This window comes from Impatiens glandulifera, chromosome 9 (assembly GCF_907164915.1).
Source record: "Impatiens glandulifera chromosome 9, dImpGla2.1, whole genome shotgun sequence".
Taxonomy (NCBI): domain Eukaryota; kingdom Viridiplantae; phylum Streptophyta; class Magnoliopsida; order Ericales; family Balsaminaceae; genus Impatiens; species Impatiens glandulifera.
In genome coordinates this window covers 21,370,557-21,389,837 of record NC_061870.1, presented here as the reverse complement: position 1 = coordinate 21,389,837, position 19,281 = coordinate 21,370,557, and the positions used below count along the sequence as shown (strand labels likewise).

The 19,281-nt window shown below is 34.1% G+C and overlaps 2 protein-coding genes across 2 annotated transcripts; both read left to right on the top strand.

The window, feature by feature from the left end:
• Nucleotides 1-7,473: 7,473 nt before the first annotated feature.
• Nucleotides 7,474-9,824, top strand: LOC124915990 (lysine histidine transporter-like 8). The gene is made up of 5 exons (XM_047456729.1): nucleotides 7,474-7,889; nucleotides 7,981-8,117; nucleotides 8,448-8,884; nucleotides 8,982-9,113; nucleotides 9,211-9,824. Exons 1-5 carry the CDS (start codon nucleotides 7,474-7,476, stop codon nucleotides 9,694-9,696), a joined length of 1,608 nt encoding a protein of 535 aa, XP_047312685.1. The 3' UTR covers nucleotides 9,697-9,824.
• A 5,449-nt stretch (nucleotides 9,825-15,273) lies between these two features.
• Nucleotides 15,274-19,039, top strand: LOC124914166 (rop guanine nucleotide exchange factor 1-like). The gene is made up of 6 exons (XM_047454661.1): nucleotides 15,274-15,435; nucleotides 15,517-15,820; nucleotides 15,899-16,015; nucleotides 16,093-16,634; nucleotides 17,116-17,454; nucleotides 18,400-19,039. Exons 2-6 carry the CDS (start codon nucleotides 15,532-15,534, stop codon nucleotides 18,820-18,822), a joined length of 1,710 nt encoding a protein of 569 aa, XP_047310617.1. The 5' UTR covers nucleotides 15,274-15,435; nucleotides 15,517-15,531; the 3' UTR covers nucleotides 18,823-19,039.
• Nucleotides 19,040-19,281: the final 242 nt, after the last annotated feature.

Sequence of the window (19,281 nt, the reverse complement as noted above, 5' to 3'; positions counted from 1 at the left end):
TTTGACTTCCTTGAATGAAAAGAGAACAAACCCGACGAGTCTCTCGGGAGACCCATGTAATTTACTCTTCATTTTTCAAAAGTTGGTTTATCATCCGCTCGTTGACGATTCACCTCTATTTAGAATATACATCGCTCCTGGTTTTCGATCGTGTAGATCGAGCCTAGTTGTTTCAACTATATTTCTACACACCTCGCCTAGCCTTTTGATTGTACGTGAGTACACATCTTGAATTTGTTTGTTGATTGTGTTTATATTGTTTTGGGATATACATCGTTCCGGTCCATCAATCGCATAGATTGACATCTGATTATTTCCACTATATCACTACACATCTCGACTAGCCTTTTGATTGTACGTGAGTACACATCTTGACTTAATTTTCTATTTATGTTTATCAATCATATGGATTGACATCTAATTAGTTCGACTATATCACTACACACCTCGACTAACCTTTTGATTGTACGTGAGTACACATCTTGACTTAGTTTGTTGTTTATGTTTATCAATTGCATGGATTGACATTTGATTAGTTTGATTATATCACTACACACCTCGACTAGCCTTTTTATTGTACGTGAGTACACATCTTGACTTAGTTTACTGTTTATGTTTATCAATCGCATGAATTGACATTTTATTAGTTCGACTATATCACTACACACCTCGACTAGCCTTTTGATTATATGTGAGTACACATCTTGACTTAGTTTGTTGTTTATGTTTATCAATCGCATGGATTGACATCTGATTAGTTCGACTATATCACTACACACCTCGACTAACCTTTTGATTGTACGTGAGTACACATCTTGACTTAGTTTGTTGTTTATGTTTTTATTAATCTTCTCATCGAGCAATTTAATAATCATTTTAATCACAATTCTGTTTAGTGATTATGTTTGTCTCGTTTCTCTCATGGAGCGAAAAAATCTTAATGATTATTCTAATCACAATTCTGCTTATTGATTATTATAGATTTAAAGTATCGCTGGTCTGTTTAGCGAAATACTATTTAATCACAACTCTAATTAGTGATTTTTAAGTTCAAAGTTAGACCTCCTTAATTTTCAAGGCACTGGCGTATTATTTAGCGGTCTTGAAATACTTTCAAGAATCGGTTTTGTACTTTCTTTCTTAGATTGTGTTGAGAGGAAACCACATGTAATCGATGTTCTTCGAGATTTATGTTTTCACTTTTAGGGACTTGTCTTTTGCTGAGACGTTTTGCCCTAAGTTTCTTCGAGGGATTTGTACACTCGAATGCTTAATCTTTCAACCATGCACCATGAGGTTGAATCTCGCTCTCAAATTTGGAGGTCAATGTGCTTCAGATTCTAAGGCCTTGGGCTCTTTCTATACTCAAGGTATATTTAATAGAATCGATATATTCTTGTTCTTGCATTGGCAATTTAGACAAGGGTCTAGATGAACAACAAATGGTGATTTCAATATCTCAACCTATACGAGTATTGTTCTATTTTCTTCAGCCTCTTTTCTTAATGATTGGGGTGTATCTGACAGATTCAAACACTTTATTCTTGCTTGGCAATTAGATAAAATTTAAATGAACAACATTATTATATTTCATATCTCAACCAACACAGTCTTTGTTTGATTGATTTTAATTTACTTAAGGTCTTAAATCTTTTGCACTTGACCTTTAGTTGAGACGAGACATCGCCTTTGTTGATGACATGGTTCCGAGTTTGGGTATTCATCTTTTTATGACCCCCCTCTTAAACATGAACAGTTTAAGATTTTATTTAGGCTCGAGGTAGATCCGTTTGAAAAGAACTTTACTCGGATCTCACTAGTTACATTGGTTTGTCAAGAGACATTCGTTGGGGAGAAATGTATTTTCCCGCATCCCTACTTATTTCTTGTACTTGCTCACCAGTTTGTTTGGCACTAAAAAGGTTCAAGGGTCTAACTTGTTTTTATCTTCCACAAAATGCCTCTAGTTTCGATATAGGGATTTGATTGTCTTGGATAGATTTGTGATCCCAAGTTCCTTTTGGCTTGAACTCTATGGGGATGTGTTTTGTCCTAGCTTAAAAGTTAGCTTGCTAGAGATTTTATTATGATTGGGACTGAAGTTGTGAAAAGTTGCCTACGTATTCTCATAAGAGGAGAAATCATGTCTGAATGTAGTTCCGAAATTGTGTCACGGATAGATCGTGATTCCTCATTTCGTTGAAATTGGTTTCTCATGTTTCTGCTGGAGTTGCAATTGACTTAAGTTGAGCAGGTTGTTTAAGTATCTACTGGAGTTGCAATTGACTTAAGTTGTGAGGGTTTCTTTAAGTTTTTATTGGAATTACAATTGACTTAAGCTGTGGGAATTTCCTTAAGTTTCTGCTGGAGTTGCAATTGATTTAAGATGGGGAGGTTGTTTAAGCATCTGCTAGAGTTGCAATTGACTTAAGTTGGGGGGGGGGGGGGGGGGGGGGTTCTTAAGTTTCTGCTGGAGTTACAATTGATTTAAACTGTGGGGTTTTTCTTAAATTTTTGTTGTAGTTGCAAATGACTTAATATGTGGAAATTTCCTTAAATTTCTGTTGGAGTTGCAATTGACTTAAGTTGTGGCAATTTTCTTAAGTGTTTGCTGGAGTTGCAATTGACTTAAGATAAAGAGAATTCTTTAAGTTTCTGTTGGAGTTGTAATTGACTTAAGCTAAGGAGGTTTCTTTAAGTTTCTACTGGAGTTGCAATTAACTTAAGTTGAGGAGGTTTCCTTAAATTTCGGCTGGAATTACAATTGACTTAAGCTATGGGGATTTCCTTAAATTTTTATTGGAGTTGCAATTGACTTAAGCTGGGGAATGACCTTAAGTATCTGTTGGAATTGTAATTGACTTAAGCTAGAAATTTCTTAAGTATCTGCTGGAGTGGCAATTGACTTAAGATGAAAATCTTTTATGATCGTTATCTGTTGGAGAATAAAGTGTTTTAGCCATGTGTTAGGCGTTATATTTACTCATTTAAGATAACTCTATGAAGATCTTTTAATCATTTCATTTTCATAAAATGCCCCTAGTGTCGATATAGAGGTTTGATTTTGAAAATATTTAGGACTACGTATCCCATAGCTAAGGGAATTCAGGTCCAACGTAGTTCTATGCACTTTGTTTATGAAAAACGTTTGTGTGTTTGTGTATAAATGTTTTGAAAATATTTTGAGATCCTAAGTCGAAGAGCAAAATACTTTGGCTTTGAGCGCTATATTTTCTCAAGTGGGAATCTATGGGGATCTTGTGCTCATTTTTATAAAAATGTCCCTAGTGTTGATATAAGGGTTTGGTTTTTAAAAATGCTTTGGACCGGGCTCATACAAACTAACTACGTATCCCAAAGCTAGGGGAATTTAGGTCCAACATAGTTCCAATGAAATTGTTTGTGAAACATGTTTGTTTGAATTCCTGTGAAAACGTTGAGATCCTAAGTCGAAGAGAAAAATAATTTAGCTTTGGGCGTTATATTTTCTCAAGTGGAACTCTGTGAGGATATTGTGGTCATTTTTATTTTAATAAAAATGCCTCTAGTGTTGACTAGGAGTTTTTGGTTTAGGAGTCAACTTAGAGTGTGATTAACTCCCATTTTGATGTATATGTAATGAATGTATGCGATGTGATGTGAAATGTTTATCAACTTCTTTCGATAATCGATAATGGTGATCGCACCCTAGATGGGCTGCCTACGTACTCTCAAGAGAGATCAAGTTTGACGTAGTTCACAACTTGTGAGTTATGAACCTTGGTTGTATGAACAAAGAATGCATGTGGTGTGAAATGTCTATCAATTTCTGTCATTAATTGATAGTGGTGACCGCACCCTAGATGGGCTTCCTACGTACTCTCGAGAGAGATCAGGCCTGACGTAGTTCACAACTTGTGAATTATGAACTTTGATTATATGGAATTCAACATGCATGCTTTAGACAAAGTATCTTTTGAGCATGTCGACATTGAAGGGTGCTGAGAGTTCTTCTCCGTCCAAAGTGGTTAATCTTGTGGCGCCGCCTGAAAAGACCTTTTTGACGTGGTAGGGTTCTTCCCATGGTGTTTGGAATTTCCATATAGGGTCTACTATCCGTATGTTCTTCTTTAGGACTAGATCGCCTTCTTGAATGTTCCTAGGTTTCACATTCTTGTTGAAAGCTCTGGTCATTCTTCTTTGGTATGTTTGTGTGTGACATAACGCATCTAACCTCTTGTCTTCCATAAGAGCTAGCTGATTATACCGTGACTTACACCAATCTTCTTCCACTACTTGCGTCTCGAGTAGAACTCTTAGAGTGGGGACTTCAATTTCGATAGGTTGTATTGCATCCATTCTGTAGATCAATGCAAATGGTGTTTCTCCTATTGACGTTTGAATGGTCGTTATGTATCCCCATAGGGTGTATGGAAGCTTCTCATGCCAATCCTTGTACGTCTGAGTCATCTTCTTAATGATGGTGATGATGTTCTTGTTGGCTGCTTTTACTACGTTGTTCGTCTAAGGACGATAAGGTGAGGACTTGTGGTGTTCAATCCTGTATTCATCTAGTACTTTGAGTACTTCTCCTCAGAAGTGTCCACCATTGTCTGAGATCAAGGCTTGAGGAACTCTATAGCGTGCAATGATGTTGTTGCGTATGAACTTGGCAACATGTGATGACTTGAGCACCTTGTATGACTGAGCTTCAACCCACTTTGTGAAATAGTCAATAGCTACAAGGATGAACCCGTGTCCGTTCAAAGCGTGAAGGTAGATTTTGTCGATGATATCTATTCCCCATGTCGAGAATGGCCATGTGAGGTCATATTGTACAGTAGAGATGCTGGGGTGTGCTTCAAGTTTGCATAAACTTGACATCGATGACACTTTTTAACATACTCTACACATTCTTGTTCTATGTTCTTCCAGTAGTAGCCAAAGCGAAGGATCTTCTTAGCGAGTGCTGATCTGTTCATATGTGGGCTATATGTTCCTACGTGTACTTCCTCCATGATTTGTGATACTTGAGGCTGGTCGATGCATAGCATGTTCTTACCATCAAAGAAGCGTCGATATAATTTTCCTCCTCTTCCGCTATTGCCCCAGATAAAGTTCCTCATCAGTGTATCGAGCTCCTTCATTACCTTCTTCGGAATGACAATTTGTTGCGCCCAATAGCCAATTATGCCCATGATCACTGTTTTGATAAGTTCGATCCTCCCTGCATAAGAAAGTTTTTTCGCTGCCCAGTCAGATATCATGTTTTTTACCTTTTCAAATCGATAAAATTTTAAATATGTTATTATTTTGCGTTTATCATTTTATTTTTTCGTCTTACCCGAGACTTTAAAGAAAGGTAAGTTATGAGACACGACTATCGAGTTAAAAAAAACGAAAATATTTAATTTTTGGCATTACAAAATTAGATTTAAAATAAATTATATAAAAAATGTAATTTGATAAAAAAAAAAAATCAAAATAATTAAAGAGCAAACAAGCTGGAAGTCATTCCTTTTGACATTTTGGACTTGTACGGTTGTACACCACTAAAAATCCAGCCGACTCATACAACTAATTCATTTATTATATTATTTTAATCCTAAAAAAACATTTTACATACTCAGAAATTCCTAATATATTAATTCAATTTTGGTAAATTGAACGAATTTAATGAATAATTTTTTTTTTTTGAATATTATATAAATATTAATCAGTAGTAAATAGTTATTATTTATATTACCAGATTTTTATTTAAAATAAATTAGTTGTCCATTTCACTCTGGGTCTTGGTTCTAAAATAGGTTCCTTATTGCATTTATTTATTAAGGAGAAACACTAAAAATAAAAGAATCGAGACAAATTAGTCCAAGTTATTATAATGATTTTATATCTTTAATATTTAATTTGGTCTTCAATGGACTGCTACCAATCTTTTATTTTATTATACCTGTCTTCCTTCATTAATTATAATTTTCATCCAATTTTAATTATTTATCACTTTAAATTTTATGTATAATTACCAACCTAATGACTTTCCACAATATTATTATCTATAACTTCAACTTAACTCTTGGCAGTTATGATCTCAACATCATTTTAGTACATTTTTAGTCTTGATCTACTCAAGTTAATTATTAATTCTACTTAATTTTGTAAGAATCTCGCATTACTTCATAAAAATTATCTAATTTCACTTATTAAATAAATATAAAATAAAATTTTCTCCAACATTAAAATAGTTAGTTAATATATTTTATTATTTTTTAAATTTTTTTTATTGAATATATTTTTTATTTCATCTTTTTTGTTTAATAATAAATATTTATTATTTTAGATGTAAATTTTTTTATATATAAAATATTATGTTATTATTGTTAAACAATAATAATAATTAATTTTATTATTTATAAAAAAAAGTAATTATATTATTTTTGAAATGTTTTATTAAATTAAAAAGTGAAATCAATTTTTTTGAATAAAAATAAATTAAAAATAAATTTAAAAAGTTGAAACAAAATAATAAAAATATTTAAATTTAAAAAAATAAAAAAAATATTTAATTTAATTTTATATTTATTTAATAGTATAAAAAACAAAATCAAACACTATATAACAATTTTAAAATTTGTGCAAATAATTAGTCACCAATAAAAATAATTCATAAGAGAATAAAGATCACGAGTTTAATTCACTTTAAACATCTTAAATAGAAGTAAAAGTTATGGCGGAATGTTGTCATGTAAATTAATTAAAAATAATAATTATGTCATTATTATTATTATTATTATTATTATTATTATTATTATTATAATATGTATACCAACCTTTTTTTTTTAAATCATAGTTTATCTTATATAGGAAAATCTTATAAATTCAATGAATTTAATAAGTTGAACAAAATGAAATCATTGAAAAAAATATGTAACTCATAAAAAAGAGCAAAAAGAAAATAGACAAGCATCAAGAAATCTCTTAGGGCTGAAATCAATCTTAACAATTTTTATGATATGTATTAGAAGTTTATGAGTTTATCTTGACTTTCAATTTTATTTTATTTTGCAATAGATCATCTTGTTCTTAGTATCTAATATGACATTTTAATCATAAAACAATTTTTTTTAGATTAATCAATTTATAACAATAAATTGAAAAATCTTTAACTCTTTTGAGGTGAGGTTTATATGGTGGCGGAATGTTGTAATAAGAATAATAAAAAAATATTTAACTTCACTATTGAAGTCTAAGCCCTTTCAAACTCACTAAGCCACCCTCCTCCCTTCCATTCACTTTCCTTACCAAAAAAAGTCATAATTTAACAGCTAGAATTAGCTAATTCAGTCAGCATCCACATTAAATAAATGACAATTAATTACAATGTAACGCCTCTATATATATAATTAAGGCTCGACACATTTAATTGTTGATTTAAGGTGAAAGCTCTTGGCAATTGGAAATTAACCTATAAAGAAAATAAGTACCAAGAATCAAATGGCTGATGAAGTGAGTTCGGCCCCAATAACGCCAAGAGTGAGTTCGGCCCCAATAACACCAAGGCCAAGGCTGCCTCCGTCCCATAACCCGACGCCACCGGTTTCTTGTCCGCCGTCCCAATTCCATTCCCCGTCCCTATCCCGATCACCTCTCCTATCGGTTGATACAAATATCACACCGGCCAAGACCCCAAATAGGTTGCGTACCCCACGGTTCTTAACACCCTTGATCACTCCATTAGGAAGCCCACTTAGGAAAGCCTTAAGGCTTACCAAGCTTGATCCACAAGATGCATGGCTTCCCATCACCGAGTCGAGAAATGGAAACGCTTATTATGCCGCCTTTCATACCTTGTGCTCCGGTATTGGTATCCAAGCTCTCGTCCTTCCCGTTGCCTTCACCATTCTTGGTTGGTAAGTTAGGTCAATTCTTTTTCATGTTATGAAACTATGGTTTGTTTTATGATATCACGGCATCTCACTGTTATGACTTTCGCTTTAATAGGACTTGGGGGATCATATGTACATCCATTGCATTCATATGGCAACTTTACACTCTTTATTTGTTGGTCCAACTCCACGAATCACCCGAAACCGGAATACGTTATAGCCGGTACCTACAACTCAGCAATGCAACCTTTGGTGGGTGAGCTTATATTTTTCTTTCTTTCAAGAATACAAAACGTGCCAATTGTCGAAACTTATAACCCGACACGGATCTAGAAATTAAAGTTAGGAGCTTAACCTAATATAAGAAAAAGATTGAAGGTGTTTAAATTAATATAAGAATTATTTTTCAAAACAAATGCATTTGGGGAGAATCAAATTTATCTTAAAAACTACTAATTAATGGTATATTGTAAGTTTTACAAGATTTGAATAAATAAATGTTTAGTAGATAATAAATTTTTTTTTTTGTACATTGATCCGCCTATGCTTAATTATAACACGACTTTGGATTTTATATTTCAGGTGAGAAGTTCTCCATGGTTCTAACGATGTTCCCGATCATGTATCTCTCCGGAGGCACTTGTGTTGCCCTAATCATCATCGGGGGATCGACGTCGAAGATGATATTTGACTTGGCTGCATGCGGAGCTGGATCGGTTTGCACGATGCACAAACTGACAACGGTTGAATGGTACTTGGTATTCACGTGTGCGGCTGTGTTATTGTCTCAACTCCCAAACTTGAACTCGATCGCGGGGGTTTCCTTACTTGGTGCCATCACAGCCGTCGGGTATTGTACTATTATATGGGTGTTGTCGGTTTCGGAAGGGAGGGTTGATAACGTGTCCTACAATCCGGTCAGAGAAGGAAGTGAGATCAACCGGTTCTTTAACATTATGAATGCACTTGGGATCATTGCATTTGCTTTCCGAGGCCATAACCTAACCCTAGAGATACAAGTAAATATAAACTTTTATTTGTTTATTTATGTATAGTCTACATGTTAATTGTGACTTGTTAATGCAATTGAGTAACTAATTGATGAACATGGTATAGGGTACCATGCCATCAAGCGAGAAGCACCCTTCCAGCGTGCCGATGTGGAAGGGTGTTCGTGTTGCTTATGTTATTGTCGCTCTTTGTTTGTTCCCACTTTCAATTGGCGGTTATTGGGTATATGGTTCCAAGGTACATTTAGAAAATAAATTACTTAATGTATCATGTTTTATTTCGAGTAACTTTGGTCACACATAAAAAGTAACCTAACCGTGTTTTTTCTAAATAGATTCCTACTAACGGGGGCATGCTAACAGCTTTGTACACATTCCACGGACAAGACGCTCCAAAATCTCTATTAGGTTTTACGAGCATATGCGTGATTATTAACTCATTAAGTTCATTCCAAATTTACGGAATGCCTATGTTCGACGACATGGAATCAAAGTTCACAACCAGGATGAAGAAGCCGTGTCCATGGTGGTTGCGTGCCATCCTACGTGCATTTTTTGGGTTTGGGTGCTTCTTTTCAGCGGTTGCCACACCTTTCTTGGGAAGCATGGCAGGGCTCATTGGAGGGACAGCTTTGCCAGTGACTTTGGCATACCCTTGCTTCATGTGGCTCAAGTTAAAGAAGCCTAAAGCTTATGGTTCGGTGTGGTGGCTCAATTGGACTTTGGGAGTGGTTGGAATGGGACTAAGTGTTTTACTTATTGCAGCTGGATTATATGTTGTGATTGAGACCGGCATTGAATTTAGTTTCTTTAATCCCTAACTTAATTCTAGACTTCCTTATTTTCCCATATATATATATGTAATTGTAGAAAGCAAGAGCAGAAAGTTGAATTTAAAATTATAAAGGAATCATTATTAGAGACTTAGAGTAACATTCTTTGTTGTTGCCATGTTCTATTGTAATATGTAGCATGAAAAAAAACTCACATTTATTGCTCAGCCATTTATCCTTGATATTGTGCTAAAAATTGTAATAAATATTAGTAGTTTTCAAATAGATACCTATGGAGATTTGTACTAATTAAATCAACATTTTGTTAGGTTCAAATGGATTGATTTTGACTAAACTCTGTAATTAAAATTTGTTCATTAGTAGGTTGTTTTTTCTGACTTATATTTGTTTTATTTTATTTGTTTGAATTTTAAATCATGAAAAGTTTAACATATATATATAATTGTTTCATAAAACAATTTAAGGGTATTTTACATTTTCAACTTTTATCTATAATTATAATGTCAATATCAATTTGTAATAAATTATGTTTAGAAAAAAAATACTTATAATAAAATGAGACTAGTCAATACTCAATATCATAGAAAAGGAACATGCGTGCTGATTGGAGTTTGACTTTAAAATTTAAATACTATTCTTTTAATCAATTAATTATACTGGCAGTGTTTCAGTCAAAATAATTATTATATCTTCACGGAAACAAAATATTTGTTTTGACAAACATTAATTATTTAGAGATGTCATGCACTTTTTTTTATAGAAATTTGTATGATCACATGAATTTGGGTATCTTAATCGAATATTTATTTATATTTTATTAAGTAAAATTAGAATATAATATTTTTATGTTAAACTTAATAAAAATTGTCCTGTGATGATTTCTTAAATGGGATGATTTCTTAGTTCAAATGTAGTTTCATAAAAGGCTTGAAGATAATTTTTTTTTTTTTAATTTTAAAAATTATTTATATAAATTGAGAGTTAGAATATTTATGAGAGAAAAAAATATACAATAAAATTATTTAATATTTAAAAGATTATTTATATAATACTTAAATTATATATATATATATATATAACTATTTTATGTATTATATAAATAACCTTTTACATATTAAATAATTTTAGGGTTTAGAGTTTAGGATTATATATATATATTATTTTTTTTAAGTATATATACACGAGAAATGATACGGACAACGAAAGCAATGCCACGAATTCGACATGGCCTGTTAAATGTATAGGAGAGAAAAAAATGAAAAAGATCTCTAAATTTATTTTCAAAAACCCTAAATCTTCATTGCGTGAAATCAAATACTATAATTTTTCTAGTCGTAATAGTAAGTTTTTCAACTTTAGTATACAATTTTTTTTTTTGTTTTGTATAGATAACCCATAACTTTTTTGGCTTTAATTTCTTGGAATGCAATAGAGACAACGTCGAAAGAGTTGAAGATAAATCGTCCGTTGAACTCGAAATGTACCGAATAAGGCCATATTTAGTTGAAAAACATACAAGAACATTGACTTGTAAAAACAAGAACAAGGCCATGTTCTAACATTGACTTGTTCATATTTACATTGACTTGTAAAAACATACAAGTGATGTTGCTGATGTTGGTGATCGTTAAATTAATATGTATTTGAAGAACATTGTCATGTTTTTACAAGGCCATGTTTTTTTAACTTTTCAGTTTAAAAAAAAAACTTGATTTTTTTTTCAAAAGAATTTCATGTTCAGCGCCTTACAACTCAATGTTTAACGCATTTCTCTGTTAAAAACACTTAATTTTTTTTTAACCAATTTCATGTTCAACGTATTTTTCAATTATAAAAAACTTAGTTTTTTCAAACCAATTTCCTGTTAGTGCCTATGAACTTCATGTTTAGAAGAAAATTCAAAATTTTGAAACTGAATTGAAAAATGTGTTGAACATGACGTTAATAGACCTTGAACATATTGGATTACTCCTGATTGTTATAACTTTTACAAATAAATGGAAGATCTGCTTTAATGAGGAAAACGACGTATTTGCAATAACGAGGAAAATAAAATATTTGCAATAAATTTCATTAAATTAGAAAATTAAGAGTTTTTTATTTAGTATAAATAAAATGTATGATAAGAATAAAATAAGAGAGATATATTACTCTTGTAATTGTTTTTAAGATAATAAATATTTTATAGAAAATTTCTCCAAGTCTTGATTAGTGATTCTATTTTTAGGCCAACATTTAGTATCAGAGCATCATGTGAATGCCAAAAATCATCCGTTGGGATCAAATGTCAAAGGGTGCAGGATCATCAAGGGCGCACAAAACAATGACATATTCCACTATTCGCAGCTAACATGCACGAACTACATCAGTTGGGTGATTCGTGTACATGTTATAATGGAGGACCAAGGAGTGTGAGAGACAGTCTAGTTAGTAGAAGACACAGAGATTAATGTCCGGCTCGATAAGAAAGCGATGTTGTATCTTCTACAAGCACTTCCAAAGGATCTTTCATGTATGTGGCAAATAAGAAGACGACGAAGGAAGTGTGAGACTGTCTTAAAACGAGGTTCGTCGGCGCAGACCGTGTGAAGAATGCACGATTGTAGACATTGAAGAGTGAGTTTGAAAGGATGCATATGAACGATAGTGAGCCGCTCGATCAATATGCTGGTCGACTCATATCCATATCGATCAGGTACTCGAGCCTTGGAGAAACACTAAATGATGTTGTGATAGTAAAGAAGTTCTTCGACACTATGCCAGAAAGGTTTATCAGTGTAGTAGCCGACATCGAACAATTTTACAACCTCGAGATGTTAACATTCGAGGAAGCTGTTGGAAGGCTAAAGGCCTTCGAGGAGCACACGCTCAAGAAAAGCACAAGCTCTAGAGGAAATGAAGAACAAGTGTTACTCACTCAGGAGGAGTGGAAGACACAATTAAAAAAAGACGAGGAAGACTCGTTGAACCAGGGAAAAAAGATTCCACAGATAGTGGTACCCGTGGCCAAGGAGGTAGAACCCGAGGTAGAGACCGATGAGCACCATCTCGGAAGACAAAGAATGTGGTTCGGGTGGTCAAGAAGCTCCTCGAGACAAGAGTCACATTCAATGTTTTAATTGCAACGAGATGAGACATTACATAACACAATGCCGAGCAAAGAAGAACGAGGTAGCACACATTACCCACGCAGACAACGTCGAACCAGCATTGCTTATGGCAATCTCAAAGGAGATTCCGCCAATCAATATTGTTATGTTGAATAAAATGAAGTTGACTCTAGAAATTCTAGAAGCTAAGAACGAAGAGACATTAAGAGATGCTTGGTTCTTGAACAACGGTGCTAGCAATCACATGACTGGCGATAAAAAGAAGTTCTTTGAACTAGATAGGGAAGTCACCGGAAAGGTGAAGTTCGGAGATGATTTCACGGTACAAATTTGTGGAAAAGGTTCTATCACGTTCGAATACAAACATGACGATCAATGGCTTCTCGAGGGACTTTTTTTCATTCATTTTTTAAAAAGTAATCTATTGAGTCTCGGTAAACTTATCGAGATAGGTCATATGGTGGTGATGGACGGAGAAGAGCTTGAAGTCTTCACTAAGAACCCTTCATGCCTTATCATGAAAGTGAGACGAACTCATAATCAACTATATCAAATTTGCTTGAAATTAGAAAAATCGGTTTGCCTTTTAGCTAATCTTGAAGATCCAAAGGGTGTTGAACCTTTCAAAAAACAAATTATAGGGGAGTTCAAGATGAATGATCTCAGATTGCTTTCATACTACCTTGGAATCGAGAGGTGTTTGGATCAAGTAGACAACATATGCTAAAAAGGTGCTGAACCAATTTGGAATGCTTGATTGTAACTGAATAAATGCACCAATGGAGCATAAGGCTCAACTCTATAAGGATCCCGAAGGACAACCGGTTGATGCAACTAAATATCGAAGAGTCATTGGTTGTCTGCGCTATTTCCTTCATACAAGGCCAAATATTTCTTATGATGTTGGTGTTGTCAGTAGATTAATGTAGAGGCCAACTGAGATACATCACAAAGCAGTGAAGTAAGTGTTTCGATACCTTCAAGGCACTATACACTTGGGTCTAGTATTTCGAAATGGTATGGTAGAGAGGTGTAATCGAACAGTGATGGCCATGGCTAGGTCGTTGCTCAAAAGTATGGCACTCCTGAGCAAATATTAAGGGGAGACAGTTCGTCATGCAGTTTATCTTCTCAACTGGGTTCCAACCAAAGTTGTTCAAGACAAAACCCAATTTGAGATGTGGACTGAAATGGAGCCGCACCTAGCGCACTTTCGTGTGTTTGGGTGTACAGCGCACACCAAGGTGACCACTCCCCATCTGAAAAAGTTAGACAACAATTTTGGTGTCGAAAGAAGGAAGTAAGACACACATGTTGCTCGAACCAAAAAATGGCAAGATCCATGTGAGTCGTGATGTTGTGTTCGAAGAAAGTTGATCGGTGTTCTTGTTCTCGAACCACGTCAGGACTAAGGAGGAGAATGTTGATTACTTTTGGCTATTACAACTTTTACAAATAAATGGAAGATCTACATTAATGAGGAAAACGACAGATTTACAATAATGAGGAAAACAAAATATTTAAAATAGTGAGGAAAATATAATATTTGCAATAAATTTCATTCAATTAGAAAATTAAGAGTTTTTTTATTTAGTATAAATAACATTTATGTTGCTCTCATTTGATAAGAAGAAAATAAGAGAGAAATATTACTCTTGTAATTGATTTTAAGATATTAAAAGATTTTATAGAAAATTTCTCCAAGTCTTATGAGTAATTCTCTTCTTGGGCCAACCGAACATGACGTTCATAGACGCTGAACATTAAATTCTTTTTAAAAATAAATAAGTTTTTTTAACTAAAAAACGTTTAACATGACGTTTATAGGGGCTGAAAATGGAGTTCATAGTATAACAATGTCCCTCAATAATTTTTTCAAAATGAATTATAATAAAAGAAAAATCCTGAAATTTAATGAGACGAATATGGTAAACACAGTCTCACAACGATCTGTCTAGTTACTATTCCTAGTTGTGGAGAACTTCTTTATCTTTATTAATTTATATAGAAAGTAGGTAATTAGATCATCATAATAAAATAATTATAAATTTTATTATCATAAAGTATTATAAAAATGAAATGAAAACTATGTTAATAAATTGAATAAAGATTATTTGAATTATTCTAAAATCATAATCCCTCACAATCCCAATTAAAATAAAAATAATTATATATAACAGAGTTATAGGTATAGCATATTATTATGAGAATAATGACGAGTGTTGATCATTCATGGGGATCAAAACAGGTAAGAAATCATAACGTTACAAAGTTTGACTACAATGGGACTATCCACATTCTCCATATTTCCAACAAAACCATCAGCACTGTCCATTCATACCCCCCATACAATCCCACCGTTCATCTCCATCGGGATCAGTCCCACATCACGGAAGTACGTTTCTGCGCACACAGTACAGTGCAGCTCCTCCTTTCCTCATATTATTGACCAAAGAAGAAAATGACTTTGCCTTTGTCGGAAGTCCATTGAAAGGCCACTTCCCGTCGTCGTCGTCGGCGTTAACTTTATCTCTCTTCTCCACTCCCATTCCTCCACTCATAATCACTCACTATCACGCCTTTGGAACGAGTTTTCATTTTCACTACAGTAAGGGAAGAAATGCTCATCTGATCTTCAATTATCACTACACGCAAGGTATTTCTTTATCAATTTTGTAATGTGCTTTCTAGATCTAACACATTTTGTCTCTAAATTCTTGATTTATTACATTTACAGTTGTGATTGCTCTCCATGGGGAGCATTTCGTCGGAAGACGGTTCCGATCAACAGAGTGGTATCTGTGGAAGTTACTGTTTAAGTGCCGATGTAAGTGAATCGGAAAGTTCGAGTAGTTTCTCTTGTCGACGGTATGCTGCTGAAGGTGGATCAAGTTCAATCGCATCCTCTCCTCTTGCTTGTCGTCAGATGAATGTGAATTTCTCTTTTCCGGAACCGCCTTCATTTATGTTGCCGGTTGTAGGTGGTAAAGATGTGGTGATTTGGAATGAGAAGCCGGAGAAAAGTGACGCCGATTTGTCTGGTATCTCGTTAATCTATCAGTAAGTTGTTAAGTTGTACGATTTTATAGATTCGTTTTGTGTTTGTTTGTTTACTCCAGGGATTGAACTAATGAAGGAGCGATTTGCTAAGCTTCTACTTGGCGAAGATATGTCTGGTGGTGGTAAAGGTGTATGTACAGCCCTAGCAATTTCTAATGCTATCACGAATCTATCTGGTTAGTTAAAACAATCGTGACCTAATTGACCTAATTACGAATCTGTCTGATTTTGGAATCAAACTTTCTAATTACAGCCACAGTGTTTGGAGAATTGTGGAGGTTAGAACCTCTTGCATCGCGTAAGAAATCGATGTGGTTGAGGGAGATGGAGTGGCTTCTTTCAGTAAGTGATTCAATTGTTGAAATGATACCATCAATACAACAATTTCCTGGTGGAGGTACTTATGAAGTAATGGCTACACGGCCAAGGTCTGATTTATATATGAATCTCCCTGCTCTTAAGAAGCTGGATGCTATGTTAATTGGGATACTTGAAGGGTTTCAAGATACAGAGTTTAAGTATGTTGATCAAGGTGTTGTTGACAATGAGTCAAATGATGCTAATGGATATCCATTAGCTACGTTTGGTGGTGGTAGGCCTTCCGTTAGGCAACAAGAGAAATGGTGGCTTCCTTATCCTAAGGTCCCTCCTAAAGGACTATCGGATGTTTCGAGGAGGAAGCTTCAGCAGTGTCGTGACTGCACAAACCAAATACTTAAGGCGGCATTGGCGATCAACAGTAATGTGCTCGCGGAGATGGAGGTTCCAATTGCATATCTGGAATCTTTGCCCAAAGTATGTTTCATCTTGTCCATTTAGTTAGCCTTTTGTCTATTTCTCCATAAATGTACCATGTTTCTTTGGTTGTCTTGATCTATTTTAGATTTTGCCAAACACCTGGATACTAATTCTGCATCCAAAACCCATGTGGTTATGTTTCGAAACTAAACTTAGTTAGAGACACATACAGAAATTTATTTGTTATTTCTCATCTGGATCTGGATTCATAAACAACAATTATTAAAAAAAAGGTTTTATTAGGATAAAAGTGTAGCTATTTAGAGTATGTTGGTTTGGTATTAGTATTATGTGATTCAGTGGGATGTGACTTATTTGCAGTATTTGTTTTATCTATGAAGTATTTTGCAGCCTGTTACATATTCAAATGTTTCTCTGCAACAGACAAACCTGGATTATGAAAACTTAATTTTCTTTGATCCATCATCATCCCCATCCTAATTTGATTGTCATTTGCGAAAAAACAAAATCATTGTAGAGTGGAAAGGCTTGCCTTGGAGATATCATATATCGTTACATGACAGCGGATCAATTTTCAGCGGATTGTCTTCTTGATTGCTTGGATTTATCTTCAGAGCATCAAACACTAGAAGTTGCGAATATGATTGAGGCAGCTATGTATGTATGGCAACAGAAAGATCTGCGAAATCTGAAGTCCAAACGTACATTATGGGGGGGAAAAGTAAAGGGTCTAGTTGAAGGTGACAAAAAATTACTTCTTGCACAAAGAGCAGACACTCTTTTGCAAAGTTTAAGGCTTCGTTTCCCTGGCCTCCCACAAACAGCCCTAGATATGAGCAAAATCCAGTATAACAAGGTATGTTTATTGGGATGTTTTTGTATCAAATTTTTTCATGTTGATCTGAGGAAAATATCTACATTTGTTTTAAAAAATCACTATAATCTGATCATAATCTAAAAATTGATGATGTACTTTAACAACAAATAATCTTGATAAACTTTTTTTCTTTTGAAAAAGTGAACGCTTTTTCTTAAGTCCCATTATGTCGCTGAAACACACATTTGGGGAGGAAAATCAAACCAATTAAGCACAATTCTGACAAAAATTGCCAAAAGTTCCAAATTTAAATCACAAACCAAATAAAAAAAAATACAACATCATGAAAAAGACCCAGTCATGAAGAGGAACTAAATTAATATTATAACTTTTGTTAGTTAATCAAACCTATTTCATGCAGAAAGAGCAGACACTCTATTGCAAAGTTTAAGAAAATCAGGAAAAAACAAGATAAATATAATGAACAAAGAGATGAGAGTCATGAAGAGGAACTAAATTGATATTATAAGTTTAGTGAGTTAATCTAACCTAGCTAAGTTTAAGACTTCGATTCCCTGACCTCCCACAAGCAGCCCTAGATGTGAGTAAAATCCTGTATAACATGGTAAGTTTTATTTGGCTGTTTTTTTATCAATTTTTTTCATGTTGATTATGGAAATAACTACATTTGTTACATTTCTCAAAAATCACAATGAATCTAAAAGATAACTTGATCATGATCTCAAACATTGATAATGTACTTTAACAACAAATAATCTTGATAATTCTTTTTTTGTTGGTGAAAAAACAGGATTATTCGTTTGCAATAACTTGCTTACGCCTTATAAATATAGGCATCTATCAACTTCCCTTGAAACCCATAAACTTCCAACATCCTAAAAACTGTCCAAAATACAAATACAATGTTCCAAAACTGTCCAGATATATTATAAGTTTTGTTAGTTAATCAAACTTTTTCTGCAGGATGTTGGGCAGTCAATCCTGGAAAGTTACTCCAGGGTAATGGAGAGTTTGGCCTTTAACATAATAGCTAGAATGGATGATGTAATTTTCGTGGACGATGCCACAAAGCAAAGTGCTAAAGCGGAATCAATCCCTTCTTTTGGACGTGGTGGTTTGGGATGTATGCCCATTCAAAAGCGAATGTCTCCTAGTCCATTCTCCATCCAACATACACCATATGCCTCTCCATTCGCGACTCCAATCTTCAGTTCTTCCCCTCCCCAGCTACAAAGCCCGAGTAAAGCTCCTCTCCATCAAACCAAGAATACTTATAATAAAGTCGGAGAAGACATAACTATTCCAGGTGACCCAGAAAAACTTTTGTCATTTGCTGATAGTCTCAGTTCGAAAAGATTTTCTAGAGATGCTCCTGAACGCGATTGAGAATCTATATTCCGTATTTCTACTATATTTTCCTTAAGCATTTGTAGACATGTGGTTATTGGTACTTGTGTTAGAGACTAACTCCAATCTTTGTAAAAATTCTCTAGGTAGATATTTTGGTTGTCTATGAGGTTTGTTATTCTGAATCCTCGTCTATATAGAAAGTTGTAGTGGTGAATTGTAATGCCTATATAACATGCATTTCCACTTTTCTCAATCAAGCATTTATATGATATGTTGTAAATTTCTCTAGGTATATTCTCGTAGTAAGAATCTCTGTTACGCGTGAAGTTCTTACACCTCCTTTTCTAGGTGCTCCAATTTATTCGATGACACGAATAACTGTTAACATTTCATGTTTATACTTTGATAAGCTTCTAGGTCGAACCTTTGGTTATAAAGGCAATTAGATGTCCCCTTGCATGTCTTTCTTGATTCCATCATTCTCGGACATTTAAG